This window comes from Coregonus lavaretus (genome assembly GCF_964263955.1).
Source record: "Coregonus lavaretus genome assembly, chromosome: 37".
Taxonomy (NCBI): Eukaryota; Metazoa; Chordata; class Actinopteri; order Salmoniformes; family Salmonidae; genus Coregonus; species Coregonus lavaretus.
This window is the reverse complement of record NC_140024.1, coordinates 2,711,634-2,728,397: the sequence shown is the minus strand read 5'-3', so window position 1 is coordinate 2,728,397 and position 16,764 is coordinate 2,711,634. Positions and strand designations below refer to the sequence as shown.

General features: G+C 40.3%; 1 protein-coding gene across 1 annotated transcript in view; it reads left to right on the top strand.

Moving 5' to 3' along the window:
• The window catches only part of LOC311111697 (sodium- and chloride-dependent glycine transporter 2-like), a gene marked incomplete at both ends in the record, with an annotated part of 43,031 nt that overhangs the window by 12,050 nt on the left and 14,217 nt on the right, over positions 1-16,764 (top strand). The window contains 2 exons of the mRNA XM_084154491.1: positions 4,345-4,469; positions 4,781-4,893. Coding sequence (XP_084010617.1) covers positions 4,345-4,469; positions 4,781-4,893 — 238 coding nt within the window. The remainder of the gene's footprint in view (positions 1-4,344; positions 4,470-4,780; positions 4,894-16,764) is intronic.

Genomic DNA, 16,764 nt, shown 5'->3' with positions numbered 1-16,764 from the left:
CCTGTATGTAGGGTAAATTGCCACAGTAGAGTTGCCGTGGTAAAATAGTAATTACTTTACGAAATGATTGTGAAATACATAACTTGGCCATGGTCTGTTCAAATAATAGATTTTATTGTTACTGATGATAATACTCAGAGGGAAAAAATATATTGAGAAATGTTGGCAGCAACCAGGACTCAAATTGAACATCAACATAAAGACGTTGAAAATATGTATTTTAAGGACGTTGAAAATACAGATTTTACGGACGTTGAAAGACGTCTTTCAGTTCTAAGTGAAAGTTGAAAATACATTTTGCAGACATTGAAAATACCTCTTTCTTTGGTCATTGTTCCGATGGACAAATGTAATTAATATAGCAAAATGGAGATATCAGTATGGAATATTTATTAGGCTGCCTGACTGAAGGTAACTGTCCCGTTGAAAACAGCTGGAGTATCCATGGTGACACAATAGTCAATAGAATTGGATGAGCTAGCCACAAAAGGCTTCCTGATTGGATTCAAAGTGCCCAAGAATGTCAAGGTAACCTGCCTAAATAACTATCGCCCTGTAGCACTCATATCTACAGCCATGTAATACTTTGAAAGGCTGGTTTGGCTCACATCATCACCATCATCCCAGTCAACTTGGACCCACTCCAATTTGCATACCACCCCAACAGATCCACAGATGATGGAATCTGTATTGCACTCCACACTGCCCTCTCCCACCTGGACAAGAGGAACACCTATGTGAGAAAGCTGTTCATTGACTATAGCTCAGCATTCAACACCATAGTCCCCTCCAAGCTCATCACCAAGCTCAGGATCCTGGGACTGAACACATCCCTCTGCAACTGGATCCTGGACTTCCTGATGGGCCGCCCCCAGGCGGGAAAGGGTAGGCAACAACACATCCGCCTTGCTGACCATCAACACTGGGGCCCCTCAGGAGTGTGTGCTCAGTGCCCTCATGTACTCCCTGTTTACCCACGACTGTGTGGCCAGCACGACTCCAACACCATCATTAAGTTTGCTGATGACACGACGGTGGGAGGACTGATCACCGACGACGATGAGGTAGGCTGTGATGAGACCTGGCAGTGTGGTGCCAGGACAACAATCTCTCCCTCAACGTCAGCAAGACAAAGGAGCTTCAAGTTCCTCGGTGTCCACATCACTAAGGAACATGGTCCACACACACCCACACAGTTGTGAAGAGGGCACGACAGCGCCTCTTTCCCCTCAGGAAGCTGAAAAGATTTGGCATGGGCTCTCAGATCCTCAAAAAGTTATACAGCTGCACCATTGAGAGCATCTTCACTGGCTGCATCACCTCTTGGTACGGCCACTGCAAGGCATCTGACCGCAAGGCGCTACAGAGGGTGGTGAGTACAACCCAGTATATCACTGGGGCCAAGCTCCCTGCCATCCAGGATCTCTATACCAGGCGGTGTCAAAGGAAGGCCCAAAAAATGGTCAATGACTCCAGCCAACCAAGCCGTAGACTGCTCTCTCTGACCCTTTTTTGCAATAACTCTCTTGCTCTAACTCTATGCACACACACTGGACTCTACCCCCCCACCCACACACACACACACACACACACACACACAGGCACACACACACACACACACACACACACACACACACTTCCGTTTCCGTTTATTTTTTTAACCTGAAAAACTCCCCAATCCTTAACGATTACAAGCATACCCATAACATGATGCAGCCACCACTATGCTTGAAAATATGGAGAGTGGTACTCAGTAATGTGTTGGATTGGATTAGATTTTCCCCAAACATAACACTTTGTATTCAGGACAAAAAGTCAATTGTTTTGCCACATTTTTTGCAGTATTACTTTAGTGCCTTGTTGCAAACCGGATGCATGTTTTGGAATATTTTAATTCTGTACAGGCCTCCTTCTTTTCACTCTGTCAATAGTAACTACAATGTTGTTGATCCATACTCAGTTTTCTCCTATCACAGCCATTAAACTCTGTAATTGTTTTAAAGTCACCATTGGCCTCATTGTAAAATCCCTGATCGGTTTCCTTCCTCTCCGGCAATGGAGTTAGGAAGGACATCTGTATCTTTGTAGTGACTGGGTGTATTGATAGTGTAATTAATAACTTCACCATGGTCAAAGGGATATTCAATGTCTGCAAAAAATTTTTTAACCAATCTACCAACGATGCATTGGAAAACCTCCCTTGTCTTTGTGGTTTAATCTGTGTTTGAAATTCACTGCTCGACTGAGGGACCTAACAGATAATTGTATGTGTGGGGTACAGAGATGATGTAGTCATTCAAAAATCATGTTAAACACTTATATTGCACACACTCCATGCAACTTATTATGTGACTTGTTAAGCACATTTTTACTCCTGAACTTATTTAGGCTCGCTATAACAAAGGGGTTGAATACTTATTGACTCAAGACATTTCAACTTTTAAATATATAAATGTATATTTGTTATTTTTATTTTGAAAAACATAATTCCACTGTGACATTATGGGGTATTGTGCGTTGGCCAGTGCAAAAAAACAATCTCAATTCAATCCATTTTTAATTCAGGCTGTAACACAACAAAATGTGGAATAAGTGAAGGGGTGTGAATACTTTCTGAAGGCATGTTATTCTTTCTTGTTTTTGTTATTCGTTATTCACTCTGTATTTATGCCACTTTTTTTTTTTTTTTTTTTTTACATTTTAGTCATTTTAGCAGACGCTCTTATCCAGAGCGACTTACAGTTAGTAAGTGCATACCTTATTTTTTTTCATACTGGCCCCCCGTGGGAAACGAACCCACAACCCTGGCGTTGCAAGCGCCATGCTCTACCAACTAAGCTACACTCTGCATTGTTGGAAAAATACCCTTAAGTAAGCATTTCACTGTTAGTCTACACCTGTTTTTTATGAAGCTGTCCTTACTGTTGGGCAGACAGTATCGGAGCATGAGGTCTGATACCAACAAGCTCAGAGACAGTTTCTATCTACAAGCCTGTTGAACAAGACTGTTGAACAAGACTGTTGAACACTTGAAATGGACCGACCACCTGCACTGACTCTCCGCACCTTAGCACACATGCACACACCCACACAGATAACACTCATCCACACACACACACACACACACACACACACACACACACACACACACACACACACACACACACACACACACACACACACACACACACACACACACACACTAATTCTAACCTTAACCCTAAACCCCCCCAGTTGGACTTCTGGTCCCCACAAGTATAGTTAAACACGTCCACACACACGTCCACACACATCACAACTGCTGCTACCAGACTCTTATTATGATTGCTAAATATTGCACAATTTAAACACTTGCCCCCAATCCCCCTTCCCCCAAACACGTGTAAATATTTGACTATAAATTGTGCCTTCCTGTATTATACTTATGCTAAAATGTTTATTCTATTCTACTGAGCCATTTACTTTATGTTTGTATCCGGGACCACCCATACACAAAAAAAAATGTATGCACGCATGACTGTAAGTCGCTTTGGATAAAAGCGTCTGCTAAATGGCATATTATTTATTTTATTTATTTATCCTTATCTTGTATTATTTCTTATTGTTGTTGCATTGTCGAGAAGGAACCTACAAATAAGCATTTAATTGGACGGTGTATACATTTGACATTTTAGTCATTTAGCAGACGCTCTTATCCAGAACGACTTACAGTTAGTGAGTGCATACATTTTCATACTGGCCCCATACCATGTGTATCCCCTACATACGACACCTTACTTGAAACTAGTTTGAGCAGTTATAACAGACGTTTGCACGATTGTAAAATCAACGATTGTACAAGCAAGAGTTGGAATGTACATTGATTGTCTTTTTAAATAAATCTATCCAGCAACAATTCTGTGAATTTACACCTCACAAAAACATACAATTGTCATCATGGAAATCTGCCTGCTTCATGTTTTGTTTCTTGCCATGATAGTTTGAGTGTTGTGATACTGTTGTACCTCTCCACAAATGTTCTGCATTTGGATAAGACTGCACAGAAGATAGTTCATTTATTTATTCATACATCTATTCAATATCACACATGGCAATGGTCGATAGATATGTAAAATAAGACATTATTTAACAAAACCAGGTACCAACTCCTGTAAAACACTTAGAACATCCTTAGGTTATGTTATTAAAATGTTTTGTTGTTTTGACACATAATAACAATTACCAACATATAGCCACTCACTTGAGTGTGATAATACTCCAAAAACATTCAAAGTTCTCCGATACTGTAAGTGTTACAGCCCTGTAACACTTACATCCCTTTCTCGCCCCTCTTCTCTTGTTTAGGGACACCATCATAGTGTGCATAGTTAACAGTGCCACCAGTATATTCGCTGGGTTTGTCATCTTCTCCGTCATTGGATTCATGGCCCATGAACTGAAGGTGCCCATTGAGAAGGTGGCAGATGAAGGTAAATTACACATTCATATAGGATCATATAGGGATCATGAAGCATCCAGACCTGGGTTCAAATGGTTGAAAAATCAAAATACAGATAGAGTATTTGAAATGATTTGACACCCAGGTCTGGTAGGATCAGATAGTGTATGACCATAGACAGATAGAAAGATATCTACAGAGATAGAGAGTGGCTTGGCCAATTCTGAAGTTGAGTAGTACTGTTCGATATGCACACAACCCAAGTCAGAGCAGATAGTTGCTTTTGTTCAGTATTCATTGGCATTTTTGGCTCTGATTATCAATCTGATTTAACACTCTCAGGTCCAGGCATAGCGTTCGTGGTGTACCCGGAGGCACTGACCAGACTTCCACTCTCTCCGTTCTGGGCCATCATCTTCTTCCTCATGCTGCTGACACTCGGCCTGGATACCATGGTAACCAACCCTCACTGTGTGTGTGTCTGTGTGTGTAGGGCCCTATAAAATATGTTGTATTTTTTTGTCTAATTCCGTTTAGTTTTTTTCCCCAAATTACGTTTTCTCTGTTTTGTTTTTGAAGGTTTGTTTTTCCCCCGTTTTTTTTCAGGTTTCCGCTCTCAAAATCACACTTTATTCATAGAAAAACAACATAATTTGAATTTTTTTATCAACAAGAATGCTTCAACCACATCAGGCGACCACTTTGAAGGTCTGGAATAAATCTGAGAGATTTTCATTTTTGGGTGTAGATACAAGTGTGCAAAGCAAGAGGCTTGATTGGTTAGCAGTGTTTCTGTAGCACACGTGATTGCAGAGTTTGCTAAACAAATCGCCACTGGATTGATACAAATAATCATGATATCATTCTGCCAGGTAGGCATAGGCTACTTTGTAGTTAACATTGAATTGAGAAGGTTTTTGGGAAAGCCTTTCCATCTACCCAGAAGATGGTTATCATTATTAGCATTATCGCTAACGGCTACACAAAGTGTTAGATAAACGCACACACACAGATAGGGGCAATAGAGCTAGGTAGGGGACTGCCCCACCTCTACAATGGTAGGGGAAACATGGTACTGTAGGTGGGTGTGTGTGTGGCAACAAAATTGATTCCATGTTTCATACATGTTGGTTATGGGGGGTGGAGGAGGTGAGGTAACTGCTCTGAAGTGTGAAACTTGCTGTGAAATGGTGACAAACAATTTACGTATGTGCTATATTTAAATGCCATCTGAATCCAATCCATTATTATTTGAATATATGTAGCCCACTGTGACTGTTTTGAGAGAGAGAGAGAGAGAGAGAGAGAGAGAGAGAGAGAGAGAGAGAGAGAGAGAGAGAGAGAGAGAGAGAGAGAGAGAGAGAGAGAGAGAGAGAGAGAGAGAGAGAGAGAGAGAGAGAGAGAGAGAAGGAAGGAAGAGGGGAGCGTAAAGTGGGAATATATAGAGAGAGAACAAGAGGACCAGTGGAGAGGTGAATATAGAGAGAGGATGAGTAGTGAGAGGGAAGAGAAGAGAGAGGGGAGAGGGAAAGGGGAGAGACAGAAGAAAGATGCAAGAGGGGGAGTGGAGAGATGAATAGAGAGAGAAAGATTGAGTGTAGAAGGGGAGAGATTTAGGAGGGGAAGAAGAAGAGAAGTGAGAAGGGGATCCACTTCTGCCCTCATCAACAACTGCCTCTGCATGGTGTGAACGCTCTAATTGGTGGGATCAGTGGCACATGTGGTTTCACTTTGTGTGTGATGGTGGTGCCAAGACAGCAGCTACTCTTCCTGGGGTCCAGCAAAATTAAGGCAGTTATACAGTGGGGGAAAAAAATAATTTAGTCAGCCACCAATTGTGCAAGTTCTCCCACTTAAAAAGATGAGAGAGGCCTGTAATTTTCGTCATAGGTACACGTCAACTATGACAGACAAAATGAGAATAGAAATTCCAGAAAATCACAATGTAGGATTTTTTATGAATTTATTTGCAAATTATGGTGGAAAATAAGTATTTGGTCATTAACAAAAGTTTCTCAATACTTTGTTATATACCCTTTGTTGGCAATGACACAGGTCAAACGTTTTCTGTAAGTCTTCACAAGGTTTTCACACACTGTTGCTGGTATTTTGGCCCATTCCTCCATGCAGATCTCCTCTAGAGCAGTGATGTTTTGGGGCTGTCGCTGGGCAACACAGACTTTCAACTCCCTCCAAAGATTTTCTATGAGGTTGAGATCTGGAGACTGGCTAGGCCACTCCAGGACCTTGAAATGCTTCTGGTCCCTTTGCAGAGAAACAGCCCCAAAGCATGATGTTTCCACCCCCATGCTTCACAGTAGGTATGGTGTTCTTTGGATGCAACTCAGCATTCTTTGTCCTCCAAACACGACGAGTTGAGTTTTTACTAAAAAAGTTATATTTAGGTTTCATCTGACCATATGACATTCTCCCAATCCTCTTCTGGATAATCCAAATGCACTCTAGCAAACTTCAGACGGGCCTGGACTTGTACTGGCTTAAGCAGGGGGACACGTCTGGCACTGCAGGATGTGAGTCCCTGGCGGCGTAGTGTGTTACTGATGGTAGGCTTTGTTACTTTGGTCCCAGCTCTCTGCAGGTCATTCACTAGGTCCCCCCGTGTGGTTCTGGGATTTTTGCTCACCGTTCTTGTGATCATTTTGACCCCACGGGATGAGATCTTGCGTGGAGCCCCAGATCGAGGGAGATTATCAGTGGTCTTGTATGTCTTCCATTTCCTAATAATTGCTCCCACAGTTGATTTCTTCAAACCAAGCTGCTTACCTATTGCAGATTCAGTCTTCCCAGCCTGGTGCAGGTCTACAATTTTGTTTCTGGTGTCCTTTGACAGCTCTTTGGTCTTGGCCATAGTGGAGTTTGGAGTGTGACTGTTTGAGGTTGTGGACAGGTGTATTTTATACTGATAACAAGTTCAAATAGGTGCCATTAATACAGGTAACGAGTGGAGGACAGAGGAGCCTCTTAAAGAAGAAGTTACAGGTCTGTGAGAGCCAGAAATCTCACTTGTTTGTAGGTGACCAAATACTTATTTTCCACCATAATTTGCAAATAAATTCATAAAAAATCCTACAATGTGATTTTCTGGATTTATTTTTCTCAATTTGTCTGTCATAGTTGACGTGTACCTATGATGAAAATTACAGGCCTCTCATCTTTTTAAGTGGGAGAACTTGCACAATTGGTGGCTGACTAAATACTTTTTTTCCCCTCTGTAAATTGATTTGCATTTTAATGAGGGAAATAAGTATTTGACCCCCTCTCAATCAGAAAGATTTCTGGCTCCCAGGTGTCTTTTATACAGGTAACGAGCTGAGATTAGGAGCACACTCTTTAAGGGAGCGCTTCTAATCTCAGCTTGTTACCTGTATAAAAGACACCTGTCCACAGAAGCAATCAATCAATCAGATTCCAAACTCTCCACCATTGCCAAGACCAAAGAGCTCTCCAAGGATGTCAGGGACAAGATTGTAGACCTACACAGGGCTGGAATGGGCTACAAGACCATCGCCAAGCAGCTTGGTGAGAAGGTGACAACAGTTGGTGCGGTTATTCGCAAATGGAAGAAACACAAAAGAACTGTCAATCTCCCTCGGCCTGGGCTCCATGCAAGATCTCACCCATAATTCACCAAATGATATTTTGAAGGAAGAAACAAAGTACTTTAAGCATATGTTTTCTTTTCAGTCGCCTCCATCTCCTCTAACTGAAGCTAATTGTAGAGATTTTTTTTATTTATTGATAATGTCAAATTAACAGCCACACAGAAAGACTCATGTGAAGGTGAAATTACAGAGGAGGAACTTCTGGATGCAATTAAAGACTTTCAGTCTGGAAAAACTCCAGGGTTGGATGGCATACCAGTCGAGGTATACCAAACCTTTTTTGATATACTAAGAGGACCGTTATTAGCATGTTTTAACCACTCCTATGTAAATGGTAGATTATCTGACACTCAAGAAGAAGGTCTGATCTCATTATTACTGAAACAGGATACAAGTGGAAAATATAAAGATCCAGTCCATTTACAAAATTGGAGGCCCCTTACACTTCAGTGTTGTGATGCAAAAATCCTAGCAAAATGTATAGCGCATAGAATTAAAAAGGTATTGTCGGATATTATTCATTCTAATCAGACAGGTTTTTTACATGGAAGATACATTGGAGATAATATAAGGCAAGTATTGGAAACAATAGAACACTATGGAAAATATGGGAAACCAGGCCTGCTATTCATAGCAGACTTCGAAAAGGCATTTGATAAAATTCGACTGGGGTTTATATATAAATGCCTGGAGCATTTACATTTTGGAGAATCTCTTATAAAATGGGTCAAAATCATGTATAGTAACCCTAGGTGTAAAATAGTAAATAATGGCTATTTCTCAGAAAGTTTTAAACTGTCAAGAGGAGTGAAACAAGGTTGTCCACTATCGGCATATCTATTTATTGTGGCCATCGAGATGTTAGCTATTAAAATCAGATCCAATAATAATATCAGAGGATTAGAAATACAGGGCTTAAAATCAAAGGTGTCATTGTACGCTGATGATTCATGTTTTCTTTTAAATCCACAACTAGAATCCCTCCACAGCCTCATAGAGGATCTAGATACATTTTCTAACCTCTCTGGATTACAACCAAATTATGACAAATGTACTATATTACATATTGGATCACTAAAAAATACAATTTTTACATTACCATGTAGTTTACCAATAAAATTGTCTGATGGTGATGTGGATATACTCGGAATACATATCCCAAAGGAAATAAAAGATCTCACTTCAATAAATTTTAATAGAAAGTTAGCAAAAATAGATAAGATCTTACTACCATGGAAAGGAAAATACCTGTCAATTTGTGGAAAAATCACCCTGATTAACTCTTTAGTATTATCCCAGTTTACCTATTTGCTTATGGTCTTGCCTATGCCTAGCGAATAGTTTTTTAAATTATATGAGAAAAAAATATTCAATTTTATTTGGAATGGCAAGCCAGACAAAATTAAAAGGGAATATTTATATAATGAATATGAATTCGGAGGACAGACATTATTAAATATTAAAGCATTAGACCTATCACTAAAAGCTTCAGTCATACAAAAGTTATACTTAAACCCGAACTGGTTCTCAAGCAAATTAGTAAGATTGTCTCACCCAATGTTCAAGAAAGGCCTTTTTCCCTTTATTCAGATTACAACAACTCATTTGCAGTTATTTGAAAAGGAAATCATCTCCCAAATATCACTATTTCTAAAACAAGCCATAGAAAGTTGGTTGCAATTTCAATGTAATCCTCCAGAAACGACAGAACAAATAATGCAACAAATATTGTGGTTAAATTCAAATATACTAATTGACAAAAAAACTTTATTTTTTGACAGAATGTTTAAAAAAGGTATAATCTTCGTAAATGATATCATTGGTTAGGACTGGTGGAGTTATGTCGCACATGCAGCTAACAAAAACATATGGAAATGTCTGCTCTACCCAAAATTACAATCAAATAATTGCAGCCTTACCGCAAAAGTGGAAGAGGAAAGTGGAAGGGGGAGAAAGTAAGGAACTTGTCTGTCGGCCTTGCATTAAAGAACATAATTGGTTAAGGAAAACTGTGATAAATAAAAAAGTCTATCAGTTTCACTTAAGGAACAAAGGATTGACAGCCGTCCCATATAGATTGCAAAATAGTTGGGAAGAGATCTTTGACGTACCGATCCCATGACATAGTGTTTATGAACTGACACGCAAAACGACACCGGATTCAAAAATTTGAATCTTTCAATTTCAATTATTATATAAAATTCTTGCTACCAATATAATGTTATTTATATGGGGGATACAATTTTCCCAGCTCCGCAGATTTTGCTGTGAAGAGACAGAATCATTAGATCATTTGTTTTGGTTCTGTTCATTTGTAGCTTGTTTTTGGACACAGGTCCAGGAATGGCTAAAGGATTGCAATATTTACCTGGAGCTAACCTTGCAGATAGCATTACTGGGTGATCTGAAAAGTCATAGTCAATCAATCAATAATATAATAAAACTTTTAGCAAAAATGTTTATTTTTAATTCACAATCTGTAGAAGCAATGAGAATAGAAAGGTTCAGAACTTTTGTAAAACATTACAGTACGGTTGAAATATATATGGCAAATAGAAATCCTATATGGATGGTGTTAAGAGATAGATGGGAGGTTTTGAATAGAGTTGAAGGATGGGACTAATAACAAATAACAACAAATAATAACAAAGATAGCTAATAATGTAAGCATACTGTGTCCATAATAGGTATATAGGTTGTATGTTGGGAGCTTTTGGGAAAGAGCAGTTAGAAAGATATGGCATATAGAAGCAAACCGGATGGACATCATGAAAATGATCAGAGAGGTTGAGAGTAGAAGAAGTTCAGGAGCAAAAAAATAAAATAATTATATATATATATAATAGAATTATTGTAAAATTAACTCTGTCCATAAGGTGTAGATAGTAAGTATAGATCGGAAGTAGAGGCCTGGGCATTGTTGTTCACTAATTTACTCCAAGTAGGGAAAGGATGGCAGGGTTGAAAAGTAATAAAGGGGAGTATATATATAAAAAACATGGGATTTTGGAAGTGATGCAGACAATTACATTGATAGAAGATACAATCTATCTGCAATATTAAGCTGATCCATCCCCACCCCCCAAAAAAAAAAAAAAAAAAAAAAAAAAAAGATCTCTCCTCGTGGAGTTGCAATGATCATGAGAACGGTGAGGAATCAGCCCAGAACTACACGGGAGGATCTTGTCAATGATCTCAAGGCAGCTGGGACCATAGTCACCAAGAAAACAATTGGTAACACACTACGCCGTGAAGGACTGAAATCCTGCAGCGCCCGCAAGGTCCCCCTGCTCAAGAAAGCACATATACAGGGCCGTCTGAAGTTTGCCAATGAACATCTGAATGATTCAGAGGAGAACTGGGTGAAAGTGTTATGGTCAGATGAGACCAATATCGAGCTCTTTGGCATCAACTCAACTCGCCGTGTTTGGAGGAGGAGGAATGCTGCCTATGACCCCAAGAACACCATCCCCACCGTCAAACATGGAGGTGGAAACATTATGCTTTGGGGGTGTTTTTCTGCTAAGGGACAGGATAACTTCACCGCACCAAAGGGACGATGGATGGGGCCTTGTACCGTCAAATCTTGGGTGAGAACCTCCTTCCCTCAGCCAGGGCATTGAAAATGGGTCGTGGATGGGTATTCCAGCATGACAATGACCCAAAACACACGGCCAAGGCAACAAAGGAGTGGCTCAAGAAGAAGCACATTAAGGTCCTGGAGAGGCCTAGCCAGTCTCCAGACCTTAATCCCATAGAAAATCTGTAGAGGGAGCTGAGGGTTCGAGTTGCCAAACGTCAGCCTCGAAACCTTAATGACTTGGAGAAGATCTGCAAAGAGGAGTGGGACAAAATCCCTCCTGAGATGTGTGCAAACCTGGTGGCCAACTACAAGAAACGTCTGACCTCTGTGATTGCCAACAAGGGTTTTGCCACCAAGTACTAAGTCATGTTTTGCAGAGGGGTCAAATACTTATTTCCCTCATTAAAATGCAAATCAATTTATAACATTTTTGACACGCGTTTTTCTGGATTTCTCTCAGCCAATCATCAGTCATTTGTGTAAGTGCTGTGCTTGTTGAATGTCCTTCCCTATAAGCGTGCTGAAAGACTGTTGTCAATTTGTTTACTGTAAAATAGCATTGTATCTGGTCAAACACCATTTTTCCCAAACGTTTCCAAAGGGTTGGTAACAGGCTGATTGGTCGGCTATTTGAGCCAGTAAAGGGGGCTTTACTATCCTTAGGTAGGGGAACTTTTGCTTCCCTCCAGGCCTGAGGAAACACACACTTTCTAGTAGGCTTAAATTGAAGATATGGCAAATAGGAGTGGCAAAATCATCCACTATTATCCTCAGTAACTTTCCATCCAAGTTGTCAGACCCCGGTGTTGATAAACAACAAAAATATTTTCACCTCTTCCACACTTACTTTACGGAATTGAAAATGACAATGCTTGTCTTTCATAGTTTGGTCAGATATCCTTGGATGTGTAGTGTCAGCGTTTGTTGCTGGCATGTCATGCCTAAGTTTGCTAATCTTGCCAATTAACAAATCATTAAAGTAGTTGGCAATATTTTGTGATGAATGAGCCATCTGATTCAATGAATGATGGAGCGGAGTTTGCCCTTTTTCCCAAAATTTGATTTAAGGTGCTCCAAAGATTTTTACTATCATTCTGTATGTCATTTATCTTTGTTTCATATTGTAGATTCTTCTTCTTTTTATTCAGTTTAGTCACATGATTTCTCAATTTGCAGTAAGTTTGCCAATCGGTTGTACAGCCAGACCTATTTGCCATTTATTTTGCCTCATCCCTCTCAACCATATATTTTTGAATTCCTCATCAATCAATGTTGATTTAACAGTTTTTGCAGTCATTTTCTTAATGGGTGCATGCTTATTAGTAACTGGGATAAGCAATTTCATAAATATGTCAAGTGCAGTGTCTGGTTGTTCCTCATGGGGCGTCAGGTAGCCTGGCGGGTAGGAGTGTTGGGCCAGTAACCGAACGGTTGCTGGATCGAATCCCCAAGCTGACAAGGTGGAAATCTGTCGTTCTGCCCCTGAGCAAGGCAGTTAACTCACTGCTCCCCGGGTGCCGATGACGTGGATGTTGATTAAGGCAGCCCCCCGCACCTCTCTGATTCAGAGGTGTTGGGTTAAATGCGGAAGAGACATTTCAGTTGAAAACATTTAGTTGTACAACTGACACACCACGGACCAACAAATATTCTTTACATCAACAACATAGGAATTGCTACAAAACTTATTGTATGACTTCTTATAGACTATATTAGGCCCAGCCTTTGGAACTTTGTTTTTCCTAGATATGGCTACTATATTGTGATCACTACATCCGATGGATTTGAATACATGTTGATGATTTCATTCCTGTGCTGTTTGTAACTACCCTGGTAGGTTGATTGATAACCTTAACCAGGTTGCAGGCTCTAGTTACAGTTTGAAGCTTTCTCTGGAGTGGACAGCCTGATGAAAGCCAGTCAATATTTAAATCACTTGGAAAATATACCTCTCTATTAATATCACATACATTATCAAGCATTTCACATGTTATCCAGAAACTGACTGTTAGCAGTTGGTGGTCTATAGCAGCTTCCCACCAGAATGGGCTTTAGGTGAGGCAGATGAACCTGTAGCCATATTACTTCAACAATATTTAACATGAGATCCTGTCTAAGCTTTACAGGAATGTGGTTCTGAATATAAACAGCCACACCTCCACCTTTGGCATTTCTGTATTTTCTGTAGATCTTATAACCATGTATTGCTACCACTGTATACTGAGTTTCAGAGATTGTCAGAATATGAATGTCATCTGTTACTAGCAAATTATTGATTTCATGAACCTTGTTTCTTAAGCTACATATGTTAACGTGGGCTATTTTTAACACTTTTCTGTGATGCTTGATTGTTTTTCTTGCTTTATTGGAAAGCTTAGCAGAGGTAGACATGCTCAAGTTATTTATGTTAGTGCAGGGTGAGCTGCACACAGTGTACTTCCTGCTAGGGCACAACACAAACAGTATAACTCTGGTTCATAGGCATATGATTACTGCTTACAATAGCTGTAGGATCAGCAGAGGCAGTAAGAGGGACATAGATTAGGTTACTTACATTATGTCTTCCAACGCCGCTGGGATAATGTACATTTGCTGAAGCATTATGACAACTCAGCGACACAATGGTAGAGATTAAATGAGCTGGGCTTGGGTCTTTGATAAGTAATTGTCTCAATGCAGCCTTATAATGCTGTGAATGGATCCAGGAACCCAAATGATTTGGGTGGATCCCATCCTCCTTATAATATGAGCTTTGTTTCCAGAAGGTATCAAAATTGTCAATAAATGTTACACCCACAGAGCTGCAATAGTCTCGTAGCCAGTAATGGAGGGCTAAAACACTGCTGAACCGTTCAATGCCACGATTTAGGGAGGGCAGAGGGACAGATATTATGGGACATTTGTTGGTGTCAAGTTCCAATCAGTTCTTTAAAATCCATCTTCAGCTATTCTGAGCTGCCCTTCATTATGTAATTTGACCCCACATGAACCATGACAGTATCGGCCCCCGGTGACTGACACACAGCCTCAGGAAGCAACCTGGTGATATCCTGAACTTTTGCCCCAGGAAAACACAAAGTCTTTGCCCCAGGTACAGATATATGCCTCACCATCGAACTCCCTATCACAATAGCCGGAATGATCCGGCCTCAGCCGTGTCTCGAAGCTGATTACCGAGGCCAGAGCCACAGAACTCACTTGAGAAGAGTAGCCCTCTGTATTTAATGCACTCATCCAATCAACCACAAATGAAAACATACAATTTTTATTACACACTATTTAATTACCTAATGAGCATTGGGCCCTATTTCGGTAGGAAGCCTTCTTTGCTCACTGTTAGATACAGTATTTTAGTATGAGTTGTGGTAACCACCGCTAGAATCTGCAGTGCATATTGGCAGAGTAATGCAGCAGAGAAAAAGTAGCTCTTATGCTGTCTCTCTTGCTTGATCTGTCTTTACAGAGCTGACATTTTAAGATCCCCGAGACCTTTTCTTTAAAGCTTTAAAGTATCTCAAGAACCTTTAAGACAATGGAAAACACTGGAGGTAAAATCAAAGTCAAACAAATTCAGAGGGAAGTCAATCTGTGATGTTTACACCCTAAACGACCTTCGGTGGGGGCGGGGTGTATTAAAAGTGATCTATTAAGACGATGGGAAGAATACAGTAAACTGTAAATGATTGTGTTGGCAGCTGTGGGTCTGTTGGAGCAGGGAAGAGGCTTTGTTGTATTATGCTGTGTGTGTGTGTGTGTGTGTGTGTGTGTGTGTGTGTGTGTGTGTGTGTGTGTGTGTGTGTGTGTGTGTGTGTGTGTGTGTGTGTGTGGATGAGTGTTATCTGTGTGGGTGTGTGCATGTGTGCTAAGGGCTGACTCAAAGGGAGTGGGGGGGGAGAGATTTGATCCCTGAGCGACCGTAGTAAAGCGCTCTGCACTCTTGGCCTTGCACGCTAGCAGTGAACATTTTGCAGAAACATAACGCTATGTTGCATATCTCACTGCTTTCTTCCATGCACTGTGCTCTCCTGATGCCAAATAATCAACACTTCTTAATATTAATTCAATGGATTGTGGTCAGTAAACCCATGGAATATGGTGTTAATATTTATAAAAATGTAATAGCAAGGACAAATTACAATTGCATAAATATATCATAATTTTCCATGAAGAACAATTGTTGGAAAAAGTATTTGTATCATTATTTTGTTGCAATGTTTTCATAAACCATGTCCAATATTTGATTGACAATTTAAAAAAAAGCCTCATGTTGATGTTGGTCACATTACTACTATCTAATGTGAGCTAGTCATGCTGCACGCACAGTGCAGTTCCAAAATAATTCAAATGGTGGCAGCCTAAACCACTAATGTTTTGCATGAAGACATTTTCTAGTTACGTGCAATATAGCAGGATTGGGATTTTAGGCTGCCATCCTTTGGATTATGTTGGAAGGTAGGCATCATTACCTCCTCGACACTGATCCTCAACACGGGGGCCCCACAAGGGTGCGTCCTCAGTCCCCTCCTGCATTCTCTGTATACCCACGACTGTGTGGCCTCACACAGTTCCAACTCCATCATCAAGTTCGCTGACGACACAACAGTAGTAGGCCTGAACGCCAACAACGACTAGACCTCCTCCCTATAGGCTGTCTCTCAAGAAGAAATTCCGTATGTCCATCTTCTATAAATTGGAAAATAAATTAACTCAGCTGTCCAGCTTTGTTTTTTCAACAGATAGGTACAGTTGCTAATTGAGCTGACGTCATGTTAGCCTTAAGTTAGCTAGCTAGCTTTATTAGCAATTTTGTTGCATATTTGGACAGTAACGTTAGTTGATTAGACAGTAATTGGTTAGTTAGTGATACTTGTTGGGTTGTGAACAGAGCTCCAGCAGTTGGATTCAGTGTCCAGATAGCTACTGTACTATAATCAATTACTGTCAAAACCCTGCTCATAAAATTAGCTAGACTGTGTAGTCTCAAACGTTAGTTAGTTGGATAGCTTAACGTTATCTGTCAGTGCAGCTTTTGAGTCAACATGTTGAAATGTAAATTACTCGAATCTGGCTTACTGTGAGGTCAATAACTCTGAATAGCATCGTCTTGGGCTAACAAAATG